Genomic DNA, 20,954 nt, shown 5'->3' on the forward strand with positions numbered 1-20,954 from the left:
ATCATAACTGAGGGATGTAATGTTGATTATATGGTTACTGTTTGTAATTTTATGTATGATACCTAGATTGTCAATAAGTAAAAAAAAAATGAAATAAAAACACCATAACTGAGGAACTTGTGAACAGAATAGAGGTCCATGCTGTTTGGCAGATGTCGATACACTCAAATACATGAGCCAGAGGCAAAACTGGCACCACCCACAATGTGCTAAAGAATTGCACTCACTCTGGGATGCTGGCCGTGATCTGTCAGGATGACAATATCGCCTAACACATGCACGGCTTCTACTCTGACGCGGCTTGTGTATGTTTAAAACTAATTAAACACGTGAAAATGGGTGGGTGCGGCTTGTAATCGGGTGCGCTTTGTAGTCCGGAATTTACGGTACTTGGATTCTTGTAAATCTGTGCTTAGTAATGGAATCTTGTAGTATAAATAGTGTATCCTTAGTGGTTAAACAAATGAATCATCATTTGACTGTATGGTTCCTTTTCGCTTATAGTGCTGTGAAAAGAATGCCCAAAGAAGTAAAGCTCTGAAAATTAAAGGTGGTGTTTCTTAAATCTCTTGTAGCTGGATAGGTCCGACAGAAATGCTCTGAGGTTTTCTTGGTCCTTTTTTCCAAGTCACATTTTTATCATTTGTCAGTCACCCCTCCAACCCTGAAGGGGGTGCTGTCCAGAGAAAAGAATACCTCACGTTGCCACAGACTCACCACAGACTGAAAAGTGGTTCTGTTCTGTCCTTGCAGTGGGTGGTCTGAGAGGAGGAGGAGCGCTCAACCGTCTTTGGTTGATTAACGAGTCTTAAAAGTCTTAAATCTTCCCTTGTTGCTCCCACTCAGACAGGACAGTTTTTAGAGAAAGCTGTCCTCCACCAGGTCACTACAGTCCAGACACGTCTCGTCCAGCAGTGTGATGTCCTCGAGCGTCTCTCCTTCACGTTTAGGATAGGTGGAGCTGCTCGACCCTGTCTCGATGGCGCTCTCCTCAGATGTCTGAGAGCTGAAAGAGGAACAACTCAACTATGTCAATACCCCATTTGACGGGAGGGTTATTTATTGTTGTACATCAACGTAAGTTATGAACTTGCCTATGTCTGTTCCTTTTTCCATATTCTTCATCAGAGAGGGGGTCCAGGTCAGGGAGTGGAATGATGTAGCCACTATCTGAGCTCAGGCGCTGCTCATCAAAGCCGCTCTCCCGCTCCTTCAGCTTGCCTTGGTTCTTGTAGGGAATGTCAACATAGTCGGTGTCGTTTTCCATGCACACCCGGGTGACAGCAGGATGGTCACTTTTCAGGAAGTCCCGGTTTACCCTCTCATAATGCTGGACAACACAGACAGACACTTTAGAAATGCATGCTGCTGCACTGTCCTGTCCACACAGGCAATTGCTAAAATAAGGGATATCTGTTTCTATCAAAGCAACAAAAAATGTGAAGAGACGAGTCGAGTGTGATGTGGAGTTCAACCAGGTCATTAAGGTTGGAGGCGTTGGAGGTGATAAACTCAGATTATGTCAGAACAGACCAAATGCAGCCCCTCTGACACCCAGCTGGAGCCTTTAGGCTTCAATCTCTTTTACGCTGAATCTTAATGGTCACAACGCACTCACAGAGGATGCGGGAGAGGTTTGAAATGAACAGCCTGCTGCTTTAATAGTGTATTTAAACTGCTTGTAACCTGTACTTTCCAGTGCAAAAGGTACATTTAAAAAGTCAATACAGCTCCATTCAGAAAGTTAAATAAAGGAAAGTAAAGGGCGGACCCGTCAATGATAAATGGAGGTGGATTTAAAAACCAGGTGTTAGGAAACTTTTTAGATCTGGGGGAAAGACAGGTCATAGGCAGACTTACCCTCCTATAGCTGGAGGGCAGCAGCAATGCTACACTTTCACTTAGACCCATGAAGGAGGGCCTCTTCTCTGGATCACTGTTCCAGCACTTCATCATCGTCTCATATCTGAAAAAGCACAAATAAGAAGAATATCCTATAAGAAACAGAACGTCCTATCACGCACCTTTTCATTTCTCCATGACTTATGTGGGTCAATAAACATCACAGCCCAAAACAGCCTGATGCATTCTTCATTTGAACACGTACATATCTTGCGGTGCGTGTTCAGGTTTGGACATCCTATATCCACTCTTGATCTTGTTGTAGAAGCTGGAGTCCACCACCATCCCAGGGTAAGGGGTCCCACCTTCACACAAACACATCTCTGATTAACAATGCACATAGCTATTTACTATAAAGTGTCTGTATTAGGGCTTTGGAATTTTGGTCAACTCAGTGGCTTTGTGTTGAGTGGAAGATCGTGAGGTCAAATCCACGAGGGAGTGATACTAAAAAGCCTAAAAATGGGACCCAGGTGATGGATCGAATGCGATGAATAAAGTTCACACACCCAGGTGTGTGACAACTAGTGGCACTTTAATTTTTTGGAGCAGCTGTGGTGCAGAGGCATAGTGATCATTTATGTGTCAAAGTGTCCTTGGGCAAGACACTGAGCCCCACATTGCTCCTTGTGGTTACAGGTTGGTGCCAGTGCAGGGCAGTGGTTTGTGAATGTGTGTGTAGGTGAATGTACCTGTGATTGGATATATATACATATCTATATATATCTATATATAGATATGTATACGCCATTTACCATTTTACCATTTTTCTTAACACTGTCATTTATGCTCAGTTAAACATCCAGCGTTGCGCTTTTTTAAAACTTGCAATAAGCAAATAAATCTGCGAATTGAACAAATGAAACATTTAGGAAATATATACATATGGCCATGTGTATGTTCGTCTTTCTGTGTTTGTGTTTTTAATTTATTGTGTTTATGAATTTTATGATAAGCATTTTGAGTTCAGTGCATGTTGACGGAAGGTGCTCTACAAATAAAGAGATTGATGTACAAATGCATTTACAGGTATTTGTATTTGGCTAGCCCTGTGACAGACCTACAACCTGTCTAGGGTGTAGCCTGCCTTCCCCCAACAGTAGCCGAGACAGGCTTCAGCAACTCCTTGACCAAGGGATACAGCAGATTAAGAAGATAGATGGATGGATGGATATATTTGGCTAAAACAAGTCATTTAGTCTCACTTAAGGATTACCTTTTAGTTAACTGTAACTTATCTCAAGTGTAAAATGTATATATGACTAAAATTACACAAGTATAGTTGGTAAAATGTGGTCGGCATCCTTAAAGAAATCTTGATAAGCTGTCTCTCCTTCACATTGTTGATTCATTTTACTAGGAAATGAAAATGAGCCGGGTTTATAAAGGAGGAGAACTTAAAGAGTCACAAGCACAAATTGGAACAATGTGTTCAAGCATGAAGGATGTAATGCATGGATGTGTTATTCACTTAGACAAAATAGAACGTAAACCTATTTTGTGTAGTAAAGCAGCAAGTGAACAGTGTCTGCTTCAGTGATTTGAGGCTCACCTAACGAAAAAATCTCCCAAAGGAGGATGCCGTAAGACCAAACATCACTGAGGGTGGTGTACAGGTTGTCAAAAATGCTTTCTGGTGCCATCCATTTCACAGGAAGAAAGGTCTGGAATGAAACAAGAGCAGGTGTTAGACCACCCTTTCAAAGCAGCATTTACATGCCAGTCTGATTTGGAGATGAGTGCTGAATAGAAACTTACACTCCCTTTGGAGACATAATTGCTGTCATGCATGATGTCCCGGGCCAGTCCAAAGTCACAGATCTTCACTATCTTGCCCTGAGAGAGGAGTACGTTCCTGGCTGCAAGGTCTCGGTGCACGCACTGAAGAAAGAAGCAACGTGGATTGAAAAGGATTGCAGCAGTTTGTGGTGTTTTGGGATTTTTGGATTTTATTTAATCCAAGTTCCCCTTTGTTACCATTTCACTTTGCTAAAGCATAGACTTTATGTAAAAATGTCAGTTGGCTGGATTTCCATGACTGCTGGATATTTAGAGATAATAACTATGAAGCTGAAGGAACAGTTCCAGGCTGCAGCTTGCTCCTGTATGGTAATTCCAGCTCTACAACTATATCTACAGGCCCTGGCTCCTCTCCTGAGTGGTCTCAACACCACACAGATCCAGAGAGGAATGTTACTCAAACCTACATTTTTGGAAGAGAGAAATTCCATTCCTTTGGCCACCTGGTAGGTAAAGCTCAGCAGGTCAGTGGTTGTTAGGCCTTCAGTGGTGTCATCTGACAGCAGGTTTTCCATCTCACATTCTGGTTTTGAATAAACACACACAATGAGGCGGTCGATAAGTATATGTACACCACGTAATGTAAATTTAGCACTTCTTTCTTTAGCCTGGTTTTAATGGCACAGAGAAACCAGACATTAATATGCTGGTGCTACAATTATCTTCTCCTTGTAATTACAGGCCAGTGCCAATCTTAAATTCCAACAGGGGCACACCTCTACATCCAACAATGACTTAAAAACAACACAGAGAAGTGGAGGTGAAGAAGCAGTCATACCACTTGAGCCTTTCTGCGAGGGAGGGTGATCGTAGTTTGACCTCTGGACGTCTGAGTACTTGGAGGCATTGTTCATCTCCAGCATTGGCACATACTGAGTGTTGTCAGCCTGCTTCATATCCATGTAGTCCCCTTTACTTTCAAAGGACAGGATCACATAGCTGTGAGCAAAGACAGGACGGGCAACGTTGTCAGTGATGATAGCCAAAGCAAAGACTGAGATGTTTGTCCTCTCCTGCCCTCCGGCTGAGGCTACAAGAAGGTGCATCTGTAGCAAACATGGCAGTCAGGATTAAATCACCCTAAGATCATTTAGAGGTGCCGTCACTGTGACTCATTCATCAACACAGATGTGTCTCAGTGAGGGGGAGGGGGTAGAAAGCTGTTTTTCTGTGGACATTTGGGTGAAAACAATTAACAGGTACATGCTTTATGATTCAATTAGTCTGAAAGCTTAGACCAATTAGGTCTTTGATCTGATTAGGGGATGATGCCAGATATTATCTTTGACCATGAGGGAAAATTAGGCTACCAATAAAGAGGAAAAAGGAGAATATGAGACAATTGTTTTTAGCAGCTTTAAAAAAATAGTGCATACATATTTAAAAGATAAAGCATCACATTTTCCTGATTAGAGGTGAGTGTTGTACCTCCTACTGCTCTCATCTGCAGGATTGATCCCAAATATATCCATCTCTTTTCTATTTTTTTCTGGGCTCAGGCTGAGGAAGTTCTCCCTGTTCTTGTGCAGGTAGTTGACCAGATCTCCGTAGAAGCAGTACTCCGTGATAATGTAAATAGGGCCTGGGAACAACATGGGCGGGAGATAAAGTTGTGCATCAGCGTCAGTCTACAAGCTAATCTTATCAGAGGCTCATGAAGACTAAAACGCGGTCAGGAGGGCATCTCCCCACTTTTCCATTAAAGTCCCGCACCCGCCACAAGCTGAAGGCACAATGTCATTCTTTAGGGCCTCCTAAAGCTGTAAATGTCTGCAATGACCATCTCTGGACGTGCATGTGTGTGTGCAAGTGTGTATTGGCAAAGTAGTATCTAAATTATAGGGTAGAGGCAACAACTGTTACAGTGTGCTGTTATTACACAACATGGGCTTGGCGTGGGTTTGTGTGTTTCAGTCACCTGACTTGGTGCATGCTCCCAGAAGGTTCACAATGTTGAGGTGGGGTCCGAGATGAGTCATGATCTTCAGTTCTGACATGAGGGCCTGTTTCTCGCTGGAGCGGGCTGTGGCTGGAAGAAGGTGCAGCAGCCATGACAGTCACCACTCTCAATCAAAGCACCAACATTTCTGTGCCAAGGCTTCATACTCATTCCGTAGCAGAAACTGCTCTTTTGTTTAGGTTGGGCTTGATCACTTCATAGATAATTTTATAAACCAGCTCCATTTTTAACCCCTTCATGCCTGAATTTATTTCCAGTTGAAAACATAAATTCACTCGTGTTTTTGCTTTAATGTAGATGCTATATTAAGGTAATTTAGAACCCGAAGTGGTTTGATGTTTCTGACATCAATATACCTCAAGGGGTTAAATATCTGTCTTAGGTAAACAGCTGACATTATGGGCTGTTGAACAAGCCAACAATGTTCTGTTTTTCTGATTAAGAAACTTGAATTGAATCAAACTATATTTGATTCCCTAAATTGTACATCAGGAGATGTCAATGAATCAGTTAACCCTGTTTGGCTACATTTTGGAATTAATAGTAAATGATGTTTATCTAAAATAAGAATAAAATCTACACGTATCAAGTGAAAATCTGCTAGTTTATGAGGACATCACTTCTATCAGCTTTGAATAAATCCATATTTTAACCTAAATGTGTGATGATTACAAGTTAAATCTAGCGGAGACAATTTCAATTATTTCAATAACTTAATGGTTTCACACATAAAATAATCTTCATTTAAGAATGTGTAATTATGGCCTATGGAAGAAAGAATTGCATGACTGTAAAAACAAATAACTTATTGAACTTGATCCTCCATACCTCTGAAAAATAACTATTCTCAACACCTGCTGGGAGTGTAGCAAATATAATTGACCTAATTGAAGAGCTGATTTATTTTCTTAAGATCTGACCAGATAAATCTGAGACAATATTTTATTGGAAAATACCATTTGGATTGAGGTACAGTAGGTAAAAAGGACCAAGTGCATCAGTGGACAACACACATGTGATGTCATCAAACACGGATCATCCATCATTCCAGTCCAATGTGTGACCATCCAGTGTCTAGAATGTTCTAAGAATGTTCCCTTTGGATTCTTTGGATGTGGAAAAACAACAGTGGTGAACTTTAGGAAACTAACATGTGAATGGATTTGACATTCATTCTAGTTTACTTGTTGGTTTGGACACAGATTTCATTTATACTTGATGATCTGGAAGAAATAAAAGGAATCTTGAAAACTTCACTGTTCAGTAGCAGGAATTTCTCTCTGAAAAGCTAACTTTTCTCCTAAGCTAATGAATCCTCCATCGAGCTCTGCTGCAACAGAGGTTTCTTCTGGGTTTGGAAGCTTTGGCTAAACATTTCCTGGATCCATTTTGGCTCAGTCAATCGGATCGAATCGGTTCGTTCAAAATGGACCAATATCAACTATGAATTGAATCAGCAACTAAAATGTATTGTTACCCCCACCAACAGCTGCTATTCACTGAACTGATCCCCCATCAGTGGATATAAACAAGTGTACGCGCCTCATAAATGCTTTGTGTTGTACACAACCTCTGTAAGTGTGCAGTATCTTAAAACTCACGTTTTAACATTTTTACAGCCACTTTCATGACTGGTTGAGAGCGACTGAGTCCATAGGCAGTTCCTTCAACCACCTTCCCAAATGCTCCAGAGCCCAGGACACGACCTGAGAAGAACAACAAGATATGAGGTCATTCACACATTCCAGCGAGACCCTTTCAACAGCCGAAAACCTTCTTGATCAAACCAAGTCCAAGTCATAAAAAGTCAAGTTGTCAAGTCTTCTTATCAGAGATTTACTTCAAAGACAAACTGAGAAGCCCAAGATTTTTGCAGGATGCTTGGGACTGAAAAACAAGTCAGCTCACCAAGCACAAGTCTGTCACGGGGAAACTCCCATCTAGAGTCGTAGGGAAGCTGCATGGGGTCCACATAGATGTATTCGTGGCCGTCTGGACTAACAGACTCTATGACCCTCCAGCGGATCTCATATCGTGGCTTCTGGAAGACACACATACAAATCCATGATTACACATGGGAGATTACATGTACCCATGGGTCTTAACAATGTAGACTTAGAAATACAGGACTCCAATGTTGCTAAAAACAACAACAAATCTTAATCGGAGTGTTGATCTGAATGTTTAACATGAAACTGAAAGGCTACAGAAATGGATGAACAGGTGAGAAGGAGAAGCAATGATGCATCATCACAGCAATACCTGTTTCCAGATGACAACCAAGACAATGAGTGAGATGATGACAATGACCAGGAGCACCAGTACGGCAGCAGCCACAGTCAGCTCAGGGTGGGGGCCTGTTTGGGACGAAAGCCAGTTGTCACATATGTCAGTAGGAGAAGACATTTATCTGCAGGATGCTTGCAGGAGAAACGTCCTCTGTGAGTCTGCCAGTCTCATCAGCAGGGTGTCTAGATAACAAGCTACAAAGATATGCTGTGAAGATAACATGTGAGTGGGGATGGGCAGGACGAGGCCAGCAACCACCAAGGAAGAGGGGCTGACGAGAGGGAGCAGAGAAAAAATGGCTGCTTCCTCTAAAACCTTTCCTCACAACTGCAAACGTGTACTGATCACATCTGGATCTCTAAAGATGGAGGACGTTGAGCGGAAACAAGTCAGAAATGTCAATACAGTGTTCACAGTTCAGCTGTTGTGGTATTTCTGTTTTGCAGATGTTTTTAGTGCAATTTTGCTAAATTGATTGGCTGTGGATTTTGTTGATCAATCTCCCCTGTGCCGTGTCTCCTGTACAAAATGTGTTCAAGTTGCCCTAGTGAGATCTTTGTTATCATTCTTTAAAAGCGGGCTTATTTTCTATAAAGGTTTGAACTTTGAGAGTTTAAACAAGACAGAAAAGTGTGAAAATGTTCACGTTTGTCTGAGAAAAGTGTTATCAAGAGGGAAGTGAGAAATTTTACAGCCTTGAAACATCTGTAATCCTACTTTGCAGATTTCACCTGTTGCAGGTGATTTTTTCAACATCATTCACAAGGGAACACTGTGTTTCACTAAAAGAAGGAATTGGACGTGTGAACACTCACCGCTAGACACCAGTTTGACCTCCCTGCTGACAGTGGCCATTTCATTCCTGGCTAGGCAGCGGACCGCCAGCGTGCTCTCCAGGTGACCAAACACGACCTGGCTCTCCAGGTTATTGCCTTCGAAGTGCGAATCAAACACGATGTCTGTGGAGTTGGTAGCGAGGGGCACCCAAAAAGATGAGTTGTTGCCACAGCTGGACCAAAGCAGAGGCAAACACATGACCAGATCAGTTTGATGTTTATTTTTTGACATCAGTTCAGAGGAAACATCCCACCAAACGTGACTGAGCTCACTGTTTGATGCTCTTGCAGATGAACCACTCCACCGCAGGTGTGGGCCGCCCTCTGGTTATGCACACCACAGACTGGCCTATGGCTGAGCCATGATGGATGTCCATCAGGTCCACGATGACAGCAGGCACTAAGTGAATAAAAAAAACTGATTGCAACTAAAGTTTGGGGTTAAAGAAGCTACAGCCAAGAAAATAAAATAAATTCATTCTTGTGGCAGTCTTTTTCCTGACCTTTGACCTCTAGGATTAAGCTGACATGTCGACTCTGGTTTCCGTTCTCCACTCGCATGGTGTAATTCCCACTGTCCTCCCCCTTAGCCCGGATCAGTGTGAGAACACTCATGTAACTGCAAACATTAACAACAGCATAAACTACAATTCAAACCCTACATCCTAATTAAAGGCTGGAATGACATGAGGGATGTTTCTCTGAGGAGCTGTGCTCTCTCCACTGCAGACTTACCTGGTCTCGCTGGTTTGCCGCAGGCTGGTGGAGATCTCTGCTGTCACATCACTGAGAAGAATCCCATCTTTGATCCAAGTGACACGGGCATTGGGAAAGGAGTGGACATTTGCCCTGAATTCCCGAACTTCATCCAGCTCTGCAGATTCGTGCTCCCCGAACTCCGGATCAATTGATACAAATTCACCAGCTGTTGAACATCAGGACATTGGTTTTTAGTAATACTTGATCACTTCTTGAAAAACAAAGACTCAAAGGCATAGGATCAAAAACCCGTAACACGTACCAAACACCTGAATTTCTTGTTCTTTTGTCTGAATTTCATTGTTAGCTATATCAACAATAGAACAGGAGTAGCTGCCACTGTCTTTGACTGAGGCCTGTGGGATTGTCAGGGTGTAGAGGATCTCCTGATCTTTCTTGTTCTCGCGCACTGTTTTGGTACCACGGTTAGCCTGCCATGCAAAGAAGAAAAGGAACAGCTCACAGCCAGAGCAAACGTTAGTGCTGACAGCTCTGTTTGTGCAGAATGGTTCTCACCGCTTTGCCCGGGTATTTCCAGTTGTCCTCCAGGATCTCGGGTCCTCGAGCCAGGCAGGTGACAGTGATTGTTTCTCCCACCAGTAGGGCGGTCCTTTTAGCTTTCAGTTCAACATGAAGCGCTGTTCCACCTGCGGTGCAATCAAGTTACCAGGGCTTGTGTCATTGCACAGATCCAGCTCAATAACAAATGGAAAGATCTTTATCAAAAACCCTAAAAAGTTCACCTGGCCAACCATGAACAATGTATTCTTCACTGTAGTACTCATGTCCATTTATGAGGGCCTTGCAGACATAGGTTCCAGCTAGGAACACCCCCAAAGCCCCCCTCTTACTGTCGTAAACACTCGGCACGGGCTCCTGGGTTTCCAAGTTTATCAACGTCACGTTAGCGCTTGGATCAGACACCCTGCACTGAATCTCCATTTCCTCGTGATCGGATAGGACATGGTTGCTAAAAGGCATCAATGATGGAACGAAAGGAACATCAGGATCTGTGTCAGGTAAAACAAGTGTTAGACCAGAAGCTGGAGTGACAAACTAAAACAATGCAAGCAGCTGTGGACAAACCTGGCACAAAGACATAGATGCTCTGGCTTTTGGAATCCTCCGTGTTGCTTCCACTGTAGAAGCACTTATAGGAGCCTGTGTGATATGCTTCAGCCCAATCCACCGTGATGGTGGTGACAAAAAGCCCGCTGTGGTCCTGCTGTACACGCACGGGAACATTATAGGGTGTGTCCCACTCTAGTTTGGCCTGTCCGCGACATGTCATGGTGAAAGGAGTGTGGAGGGGCACCAACAACTCCTCCTTATCTGGTAACAGCACAGGGGCCGTTGAAGGGGGGAACATCGCTCCACTAGAAGCTGAAATGAAGACATGTGATGAGCTGCCAGCTATGGGGTTGTGCCTGTATATCTATTGGTACAGTGCCTTCATGTTGGCCTAACCTTTCACTACGAGGATGAAAGAAAAGTGAGCCGTGTGGGAGCCGCTGAGGGCTGTGATGGTGTAATTTCCGCTGTCTTTCTCCAATGGTTGTTGAAGTGTCAGAACGCTCTGATACCTTTGAGAACAAAATTAGAACTTTGGAACGCAGTAGAAATTACAATTTTTTTCTCTGGGTGGTCACAGAGATGTTGACTGATCTAAAAATACTAACTCCACATGAAATATCCGTGTGAATCATTGTAGTTTGGTTTTTCTGACCTTGTTCAAAATGATGCAAACAGTTTTACTTCTACCCTACACCTTTTAAAGAAAGAACTACTATCAAACAAGAAAGTATGAAGCAGCAGTAATCAAACAAATGAGGAAGCATGCTCTTCTGCTCACCGATTGCCTTCAAAGTGACTAGTTTGGGTGAAGACGTAGTAGCTTTCTGGTATGAGGTTGTTGTCTTTCATCCATGTGATTTTGGGGGCTGGATATGCGGTGATGAGGATTGTAAACTGAGTCTCTTCTAAAAGGCTGATAAACTCTGTCTCAAAAATGCCACTGTGGTCCAGGACTATGAAGGAGCTTTCCTCTGAATGACAAACAAGTGGATGAAAGAATGAGCGCAGGATCATGGACGAGAGAAAAACTGAGGAACGGTGGAGCAAAAAGACACAGACTGATGATAAGGTGGAGGTGAAATGAAGGCTGACCCACATCTGTTGAAAAAATCCCATAAACCATGCTTAGTGATGTTTAAAGCAGAACTTAGGCTTCATGGTTGGAAAGCGGAAAATAATTTCAGCACACCCCTAAAAACACCTTGTGCACACATGCAGAACTCATTTACCTGTGTCAGTGTGCGTGTGTGTGCCACTGGTTTAAACACATATTCTCATTATTGCAGTAGTACTAGAAAGGCAGTACCTGGAAAATATTTAATCCGCAAACAAGCTAACCAAGAAAAATCTCCATGACAAATTTTTTGTCTGTTAGTTATTTCCTTTGGTGAGTGATGCGAAAAATCAATGTTTTTAAAAACAAGCATTTGGTTGAGCAGCCAGTAAAGAGTTAAGGAAGAGTTACCAAAGACGGTCACAGCCACATTGCTGCTTCGAACATATCCGCTTTCCAGGCACTCTACAGCGCACTCGTAGATGCCAGTGTCCTGAGGCCTGGTTTTTGGGATACTGATGGTGAAGCTGGCATGGTCAGAGAATTTTTCCCTTATGTGAGTGGCATTCACAGCCTGCAATAACAGAAAAAAGTGGACATTTAAAAAAATCAAAGTAGTACTTTCAACTTCTGCTTCTCCATTTAGGTATAAGGCTGAAGGCTAATGTGCAAAAAACACCGGCTCAGCCACAAGAGAGGAATCAGGATCACTGAGCTTTTTAAAGGTCTGTAATTGCAGCTGAGACCAAGATTGGGAGTCAGGACTCCAACCTCACTAGCTCTGGAAAAATCCTTAAAGGAATAAAAACCACCAACCTGCAGCACAGATTGAGAATAAAAACAAACGTAAATCGGGTCTGAAACTGCCCCAGATCTCTGACACAAATGCTTCAAAAGCTTGGTCATTTAGCTAGACAAATTCCGACCCGCTCACAGTCACTAGGTCCAAGATTTACCTTCCTCTCATCTGCTTTCCTTTGAACTTTCTCCCTCCCTGGGGCAATGTGTACTGAACTTTAACTTCCCTGCCAGACTCTCCCACATGGGGTTAACTGCCACAGTGGGTTGTTTGGTTCATGCCTCACACCATGTGAAGCGTCTGCCTTCAATACACATACTTTGCAACCATTAAGGGCTGCCCTTAAGTCTATATTCCACTTAGAAAAAAAACATGACTTTTCTATTTAAGGCTCTGTACTGCTGGTTAGGAAATGAGCAAACTTGAAGGTAAAATAAACCTGTACAAGCAAGACAGATGAAGCTGTAAAAACACAGAAGGAAATAGAAATACTGCGCCTTGCCTGTGTCCTTGGATAGACCCACTCCTGCTTGTAGTTGGAGCCAGGCAGGGCCATGCATGTGATATTGAGAGGCTGGCCAGCTCTCACTGTCCTCTCAGTGGCTGTAACTTCCAGTGTGAAGTTTCTGCAACTGTCTGCAAATAAGAGCAGACATAAGCACTACCATCTCACAGGCAAAAAACATGTTTCCTCATTTCTGATATAGGTCACCGTCACTCACAGACACCGGCAGAAATAAACTTTTGTGTGAGGTAATCACCTCCACATACACATGCAACATGAAGCTCCCACAAAACCCAAAAAAGGAGTGCGTTGAAATTGTTTCTTTGGTGTTTTTAAATGAACTATGCAACAAGAATATCTGCTCACCTTCATGGGTCACGATGTAAATGTCACTCTTTACAGTGTGGCCATTGACAGAACTTTCACACTGGTACTGCCCAGGAACATCAATCCCAAAAAAGCCTATCTTTGCATCGTAGGGAGAGGAAATCGGCTCTCCACTGGGCACCCTCCTCAGGATGACGTGAGCGTTCGAGTGAGATACACGGCACGGGATTTCCACCATGTGTTGGGAGAGGATGAGATGAATGTTTTCTGGAGACTCGGGGACAAACAGGTTGCTGGGATCTGCAAGAAACACACAATACTCTTTTCATGGCTTTCTTGTTAAGGAATGTGTTCACTTCTGTGTTTTGTCCTTGCAAATATAAAATGAAACAGACCTGTAACAAAGACATAAATGTCAACTTCACTATCTTGCTGCTCTTCATAATTGCACACATAAAAGCCTGTGTTCCCCACAGTGACTCTGGAAATGAGCAGAGTGGCTGAGTTGTTCCCTGTAATGACTATGGAGTTTTCTGGCAGGGGCTTGACCCAGGAGACTTTTTTACTCTCCCCAAAGCAGGTCAAGTTGAGGAAAGAGTGAGGTTGTAGAAAAAGTTCCTTTAGGTTTGGGGTGATGGTTGGTCTTGCAACTGCAGAGGTGCCTGAGGGACAGATTTGCAACCATTACAGAGATTCATGGGGGGAAAAAGTTGTAAAATTCATTGCAGTCTCAAATACCTACTTACCTAGAACCAGCAGCACCAGGAATTTCTTAAACACAGCAAATGTTCTCACCCCACCCATGGTTATGGATGCTCAGGCCTGTGAAGACAGAACAGAGAGAAAACAACACACCATTTAGAATGTTTTTGCAAATTCTCCATTAGTTGCCAGTTTGATTAAGGTTTTGTTCCTTCAACAAAAGGGGGCGTGTATGTGTGTGTGTGTGGGGGGGGGGGGGGGGGTCAGAATGTCGATGCTCCCCACGTTATGCTTTACCGTAGTCAAAAAGTTTAAGGAGTCTTTCGAGGTGAGATCAACCAAGTCTAAAATAATCTAGTGATTTGAGGATGGTGCAGAGCACAAATGCTCCGGTAGAGGGCGACACAGTCCATCATTTGAGGATAGACCGCCTTCAGTGCGAATTGATGGAGAAAAACACAGAACTGTGGACACTGTGGTTCTGTCTGACTTTAAACCGCAGCTCTCTGTGTCTAATCCGTACTTTGAATCACTTCTGTGACTTTTTGTTTTGGGACATTGTTCTGGGAGTCTTTCATCAGTGTCCTCTAACTTCTTCTTGTAGTTGCTGCGGTTCTCCTCCGACTGAGGCTCGGCACAAAAAGCTCGAACAGTCCATTAAGAGTCTGGGTTTGTTGACTCTATAATTAGCGCACCCTCTGCACACAAAGTATATATGCGTGGGAATCAGTTGACGAAATGCACATTAGGTTTGCGCTTTTTGTCCTTAGCGGAGATCTCGTGAGCGTCAACAGACTGCAGAGGCGCTCCAGCTCCGCGCGTGCCCTGCGCGTCTGTCATGCTGAGCTCCCTGCTCTCCGAGCAAGCGGCAAATGCACAGAATCAGAATGAGGCAGCCTGTGCTGAGCTGGGGGCCATCTGTGCAGCAGCTGACAGAAGATGATCTGCTTCAGCTTCAGTGGGGGCTGCGAGAAAGGTGCATCGCTGAAGATGCAGAGATCTGTTTTCCTTAGCTGCTGAAGTCCTTGGTGTCGCAGTGGGGTTTGGGAGGTGGAGAATGTAGTAACCCCCCACTGATCCACCACCAAAAAAACCCCAGCTCCTCTTTTTCCGTTTTGTTGTAGTTTCATTTCTCTTTTGGATGTCCATCAAGTTTCACTCCAAAGATTTTCCGCTTGAATTCCCAACAAAATTCCACCAGAGGAGAAGATAGTGCGCTGCGTAAGCACTCCAATGTGTTCCCAATTAAACACAAGCAGCACCCCGCAGCAGAGCCTTCTGTCTTGGAGGTGAAACATCCAGCTGTGAGGCGAGAACTGAGCGCCTTTATCCAACAGCGTGAGCCACGTCTCCCGCTCAGCCAAATGGGGGACCGGAGAGAGGACTTCAGACAACCGGCGAAAACCTTTACGAATCATCGCTTAATGAAGTTATGACAACTTACAAGGTCTGGAGGCTCCACAGATTCACCAATAAAGTTTGATAAACTTTTTGTAGGTTTACAGAAAAAGGATACTGCGGTAATTAGATAAGATTGTAGCAAAACTAAAAAAAAACCACCAACAACAACGAAACAAACAAAAACCTACTACAATAGATTAAAATGATTTTTAAATAAGTTATGAAACTACTTCAATAGAGCTCTCAGTTACCTTTTACTAATCCCCTCTCTATTGCTTTAGTGCGATGATATCCAGAATGAATAGGCGAGTAAAAAGGCGCAAAAAAAGGCTCCTTTGCAGCGGCGTTAATCCTTGGAGATCATGCGCTGTCGAGCGTCTGTCTGCGCGACCCTCCGCCCGCATCAGCGACCGCCTTCACAACTGCGCTGCAGCCACGGCGACCTGTAACTGATTCAACGTTACAGTCCTCCCCCTCCAGCCCCTGCAGAAAAAGCAAAGCATCTTGCTTAAAGTAAATAACGCTCAGGAAATACACCCCCCCCCCTTCTGGTGAAGCGCTGAACCCAGTTTCAAAGTGAGAATAAGAGTCTTGATCATGAAATGTTTACTCAGATTTCACTGATTTCTTGATTTAAAAACTTTTAAAAGCCTTTATTTGGGTTAAGTCCAACGTGGCTGTTGTTTAAAAAATCTATGATCCTTTATTGCGCATGCAAAAGATGAGATTTGTTTCTCGAAACGCACGGGTACAGCAATTATAGCTTTTATTTTTCATGTAGAATCAGATTTTTTAAGTGAACGGATCCAGTGTGTGGAGCTGGAATCAGGCACTGCAGCCCAGAGGAGCAGGGGGCGCTCCAACACCATCATATTTACGCGCAGTCCTGGAGCGCGGCACACATCCACCACACATCTGACAACAGAAAAGAGACTTCAAACATCAGGGTCGTTCAAACATCGTTTTCATCACCAGAAAACAAAATTGGTTGCATGCCAGATAACCAAGTCTATGAGCAGAACCGCTTAAGTTGGTGCGAGTCTCCAAACTCTTGGGCGGGAACAATGGATCCCATTGACCAACTGGGTACAGGACAGAAATACCAGAAAAACCTAAAGGTAGAGGCAAGGGCCCGGGGCCCACTCCCCACCCCCTCCTCCGCTCCGCGTATGCAGCCTCTTGGTGGAATCACTTCCACATGTTAGAAGAACTGTGTCCTTGTTCTCCAAACAAAGAACTTCAGCCTCAGAAGAGCAAATTTACCTCAAACTGGGCTGAAGCTCCACCTTCTGATGGGTTTTCTGAGAAAAAACTAAATACAGCCATGCAGGTAAAACCTTTACAAATAATTGTGTTTTTACTGATAAAGGGGAATGTCAACTTTCACTGAAAACAAGAATTTACTTCTCTGTAACCCAGGATAATAAAATAATGACATCATATATTTTGTTTTATTGTTTCTGGACCGGAAGAGTTTCTTGTTTAATCCCATTTGTCCTTCCTGTGACTGACCACCAGGGGCTTTGAGGAGGAATGTCAAAAGGTATTTCTGACACAGTATATATGTATTTAAAAAAAACAATCATGTAACCTACTTCACATTTTTTTGTATGGGGTTTCAAAAACTAGCTCAACCATTGTGATGAGCCACGATAGTATCAAAAACCTTTTTAGTCCCAAATGATTTAATTCATAATGTATATTTAAATTTTAATCTATCTATCTATCTATCTATCTATCTATCTATCTATCTATCTATCTATCTATCTATCTATCTATCTATCTATCTATCTATCTATCTATCTATCTATCTATCTATCTATCTATCTATCTATCTATCTATCTATCTATCTATCTGTCTGTCTGTCTGTCTGTCTGTCTGTCTGTCTGTCTGTCTGTCTGTCTGTCTGTCTGTCTGTCTGTCTGTCTGTCTGTCTCTTTATCTACAATCTTAACTTGTTAACGTTGTTGCTATCTATTGGAATATTTTCTTATAAAATTATTAGGGCACTCTTTTATTAAATTGAAAAATATCTGTGGACATGCTCTATTTTTTTTGTCAAAGATCTTTCTAGCAAAGCTCGGGGGGGGGGGGGTGCTCTCAACAAGCTTTGATTGTCTTACATTTTTATGCAGAATACTATGCATGTTTCTACACCGATCTCTGCCTCTGAAGTCCGAGTCTTCAGGAAGGTGAAGTCTTCATGAAAGATGCTTGTCCCTGCAAACTAAACATGAACTGCATCCGTGTTCCTGGTTGCTCCTCCAAGTTTTCGCGCGCGCTTCTCCAGGGCGCATCCTGGATTTAGATTAGAGGTGGATGCCGAGCGCACGACACCCCGATTCACTAATGGACTAAACGTCACTGAAAACCTTTCCCCTCCTCCTCCTTCTCATCCTCCTCCTTTTGGGTACTTCAGCTTCGTTCGAGCCTCTATTTAACCGCATGAGACAGCAGCTGCGGCCGGCTGAAAGGCGCGCCTATTAATTGTCTTTTGTCATGCGTAATTGGTGCGTTTTCAAGGCGTCCTAACGTTCTCTGAGTGCTGGGATTTTTCTCTTCTGTCTGCGTCATGTGGTTTAAAACTCCCTTCCTGATTTCTAGAAGTTCCAACCCCTGTCCAGGTTGGAGAAGGTTATGAACTTGGACAAATGACCCACTGTTGGTCCATTTTCGTGGCCACAGAGTCACGTTCTGTGGGGTTGAAAGGAGTGAGTCCTGAAAATAACAGTGGTTTTCACCATTGTTAATCCTCCTAAACGCTGCATTATCCTTTACACCTGCAAGGGAGCTTTAATTCGATTAATGGGAACTTCAATATATATTTATTAGGTGGCTTTCCCTCAGTAATATATGATCACCAGCGGGATGTGAAAGGAGACCATTTATTTCTGCTCTGAAAGAACCTGCGTGGGGCCAGAGCTTCACCTGCTTCCCCTCTCAATTAGGAATGTATCCCAAACTCTGACAGAGTTAAATTAGGCGTCAGCTAATTTCCAGTGGCCCCTCCCACGTAATCCCTTTCCATTTGAGCATGCCCCCCTTTAATTCACCATAAACTGAAAGGTTCAAATAGCGCCTAATGAAACAGTGACTAAATTGTTCTCTGTAGCTCGGAGGAACCCCGTAGCTGTCCCTCAAAGCTCTATGAGCACGCAGCAGTCGGGGGTCCCGGGCTAAATGCGAGTCCCAAGGCAGGACAATCTAACCTGTCAAAGCCTTTGCCCACTTCTATATATCCTTGTTCGGCGGTTTCAACCAAAAGAAGCATAATCAGCCAACGTGGGACCGAATATGCAATTAAACTCGTTTTGGACGAGTAAAATCTTTTGAAAAGTAAACATTAACGATTGGCTGCTCCCCGAGGGCGTCATCGGGTACCCTTTTGTGGTCGGATCTATGGGGAAATGCAGCTACACTTCCATAAGCTTTTCCTTCCCATGAAACAAACTCAGTTCTGCATAATGTGGAAACACGGAACCAACAAGACAAGATGAAGACTTCAGACACTGAGCAGAAGCGCGCGTAAAGTTTAATGCCTTCCTCATCTGTGAAAGAAATGCAGTCAAATAAAAAAATGCAATATTGTTGAATCATTTCCATTAAATGTCATTATTATGTATAGATTTCACACATTTTGCATCCAGGACAACATTTTGTATTTTTAAGAAAATCAATATATTGAAATAATTTTGGACACAACTGTGAAGGAACATCTATTTACTTTTAAATCCCTGCATTTATCTGACTTATTTTTATTCATTTATGTTTGATCTCAGAAACTCAACACACGACACGGACGGACACATTCTTACTCCAGCTCGTCATGTTTATTGCAATAAATACAGGTATGTATGTACAAATTCATGCGTGCACGCTCTAAGTTACGCCTGCACTTTTCGTCTTTTCCTTTTTACAACACATGCTTCACTCGTTGTTGAATTATCAGGCAACATCTATTGAAGTGAGGGTCAGTTGGAGTGCAGGTGAGAACCACGATACGAAGCACGCATGCGCTCAGTCTTCAACACAGTATTTAAATGTCAAAAACTGCTATTCAGTCATAGTGAGAATGGAAGTGAAGGTTTTCTCTCAGCACCCTTAGTTTATCGACTTCATGCAGGACGTTTTTGGTTCAGAGGTCGATGCCATGATTGCAGCATGCAGGGCAGAGTTAAGTGCCACCATGGGACTCCAGCAGTCCACTGAGTCTCAGAGAGGGGACACCTCCTTGTCCTCCGAAGCAGAGGCCGGAGATAAAGATTTCTCATCCTCCGACTGTGAATAGTCTGTAAGAGCCACTGCGCATTTGCAACTTGAGTGCGCGCTCCTCTGGGTGGCTTTGCCCTCCTTCTTGTGCTTCACTCTGCGATTTTGAAACCAGATTTTCACCTGCTTTTCTGACAGATTCAAATACGTGGCGATTTCGATTCTTCTCAGTCTGGAAAGGTACATGTTCGTTGAAAACTCCCTTTCAAGCTCCAGGAGTTGCGTGCTCGTGAAAGCCGTGCGCATCCTTTTGCCATTCTGAGCGTGGCTATTTTCAGAGGAACCTAAAGAAAAAGACGTGTCAGAACTTTGACAACATGGTATCAGGGATAGAAAAACTAAAACATTGGACGTAAATCACCGTGCGTAAAAGCGCCAACATGTTTCCGAATCAACAGGGCTAACCTGTGCAGAGCCGGAGCAGCAGAGACAGCAGCAAACAGGTGCTTACCCATGGAAAGATAGTGGTATCTCCTGGGATCTCTGACGCTGAAGGTGGGCGTGCAGACAGGTGCATGTCCAGGATGCGCGAGCGCAGGAGGCTGCTGCTGTGCCAGCCTCTGACAGTACTGTGCCTCTGCGCCTGGGAACTGACTCTTCAGCATGGGAATTCCACTGCAGGGAGCGTGGATGTGGGATGTGACGCACAGCGGGCAAACGCAGAAAGTCCCGGTTTTTCGGGACGGGCACACCGGCGCGGTGACAGACATTACGCTCGGGGAGTGCATGCTGATGGGAATGAGGAAGTCTTGTCCTGGATGATCCGCTGGTCCAGGTCGCACCGTATCCTTGATTATTAAGGAGTCGACATAGAAAGACCTGGACATGACTGCGCTGCGATGGCTTCAGGCTCCCTGGTGATGACGAGGATGATGATGATGACGATGGCTGTTTCTCATCTAACCCCTCGGGATGTCCAAAGGTGCTTATGTTTGATGCTCCAACAAAAGGAACTTAGAAGAGGGTTGGCCCTGCAGCGTCACCCACGTGCGCACCCGGCTCCAAGGGTGCGTAAAGTGTACTGTCAGTGACCCAAACCACGTGACACTCCTCTGGGCCTCTAGTCGCAATGGTGATAGTGTTGTGGAATTAAACCACTTGTCTTGATTTTTTAACCGATGTCAGAACGACCTAAAATATTGGCTCCAATTTTTATTTTCTCTTAATTTTAATTGTTTGCTCTTAAATATTTTGCACATCCCTAAAGTAATATCTGGGGAAAAAATCTAATTAAATCCAACTTGTTTGTAGTAAATAGTGGGATTTCTCTGTTAAT

General features: G+C 43.6%; 2 protein-coding genes across 2 annotated transcripts; both read right to left on the bottom strand.

The window, feature by feature from the left end:
- Nucleotides 1–273: 273 nt before the first annotated feature.
- pdgfra (platelet derived growth factor receptor alpha) lies at nucleotides 274–15,853 on the bottom strand. Its single transcript, XM_004084773.4, has 29 exons — nucleotides 15,660–15,853; nucleotides 14,052–14,127; nucleotides 13,701–13,967; nucleotides 13,345–13,605; nucleotides 12,976–13,109; nucleotides 12,086–12,248; nucleotides 11,399–11,591; nucleotides 11,014–11,129; nucleotides 10,633–10,929; nucleotides 10,290–10,556; nucleotides 10,063–10,193; nucleotides 9,809–9,977; nucleotides 9,523–9,712; nucleotides 9,291–9,406; nucleotides 9,061–9,187; nucleotides 8,767–8,960; nucleotides 7,925–8,019; nucleotides 7,571–7,703; nucleotides 7,264–7,368; nucleotides 5,621–5,731; nucleotides 5,131–5,284; nucleotides 4,481–4,641; nucleotides 4,110–4,225; nucleotides 3,661–3,783; nucleotides 3,455–3,566; nucleotides 2,108–2,207; nucleotides 1,861–1,966; nucleotides 1,095–1,330; nucleotides 274–1,006 (listed from the first exon to the last, which is right to left on the bottom strand). The coding sequence occupies exons 2-29, from the start codon at nucleotides 14,107–14,109 to the stop codon at nucleotides 859–861; spliced, it is 4,383 nt and encodes a 1,460-aa protein (XP_004084821.1). The 5' UTR covers nucleotides 14,110–14,127; nucleotides 15,660–15,853; the 3' UTR covers nucleotides 274–858.
- A 3,370-nt stretch (nucleotides 15,854–19,223) lies between these two features.
- On the bottom strand, nucleotides 19,224–20,567 carry gsx2 (GS homeobox 2). Its single transcript, NM_001122909.1, is given in 2 exon segments — nucleotides 19,224–19,962; nucleotides 20,130–20,567. Coding segments are annotated over 2 exon segments (717 nt in total). The 5' UTR covers nucleotides 20,506–20,567; the 3' UTR covers nucleotides 19,224–19,621.
- Nucleotides 20,568–20,954: the final 387 nt, after the last annotated feature.

Source organism: Oryzias latipes, chromosome 4, assembly GCF_002234675.1.
Source record: "Oryzias latipes chromosome 4, ASM223467v1".
Taxonomy (NCBI): domain Eukaryota; kingdom Metazoa; phylum Chordata; class Actinopteri; order Beloniformes; family Adrianichthyidae; genus Oryzias; species Oryzias latipes.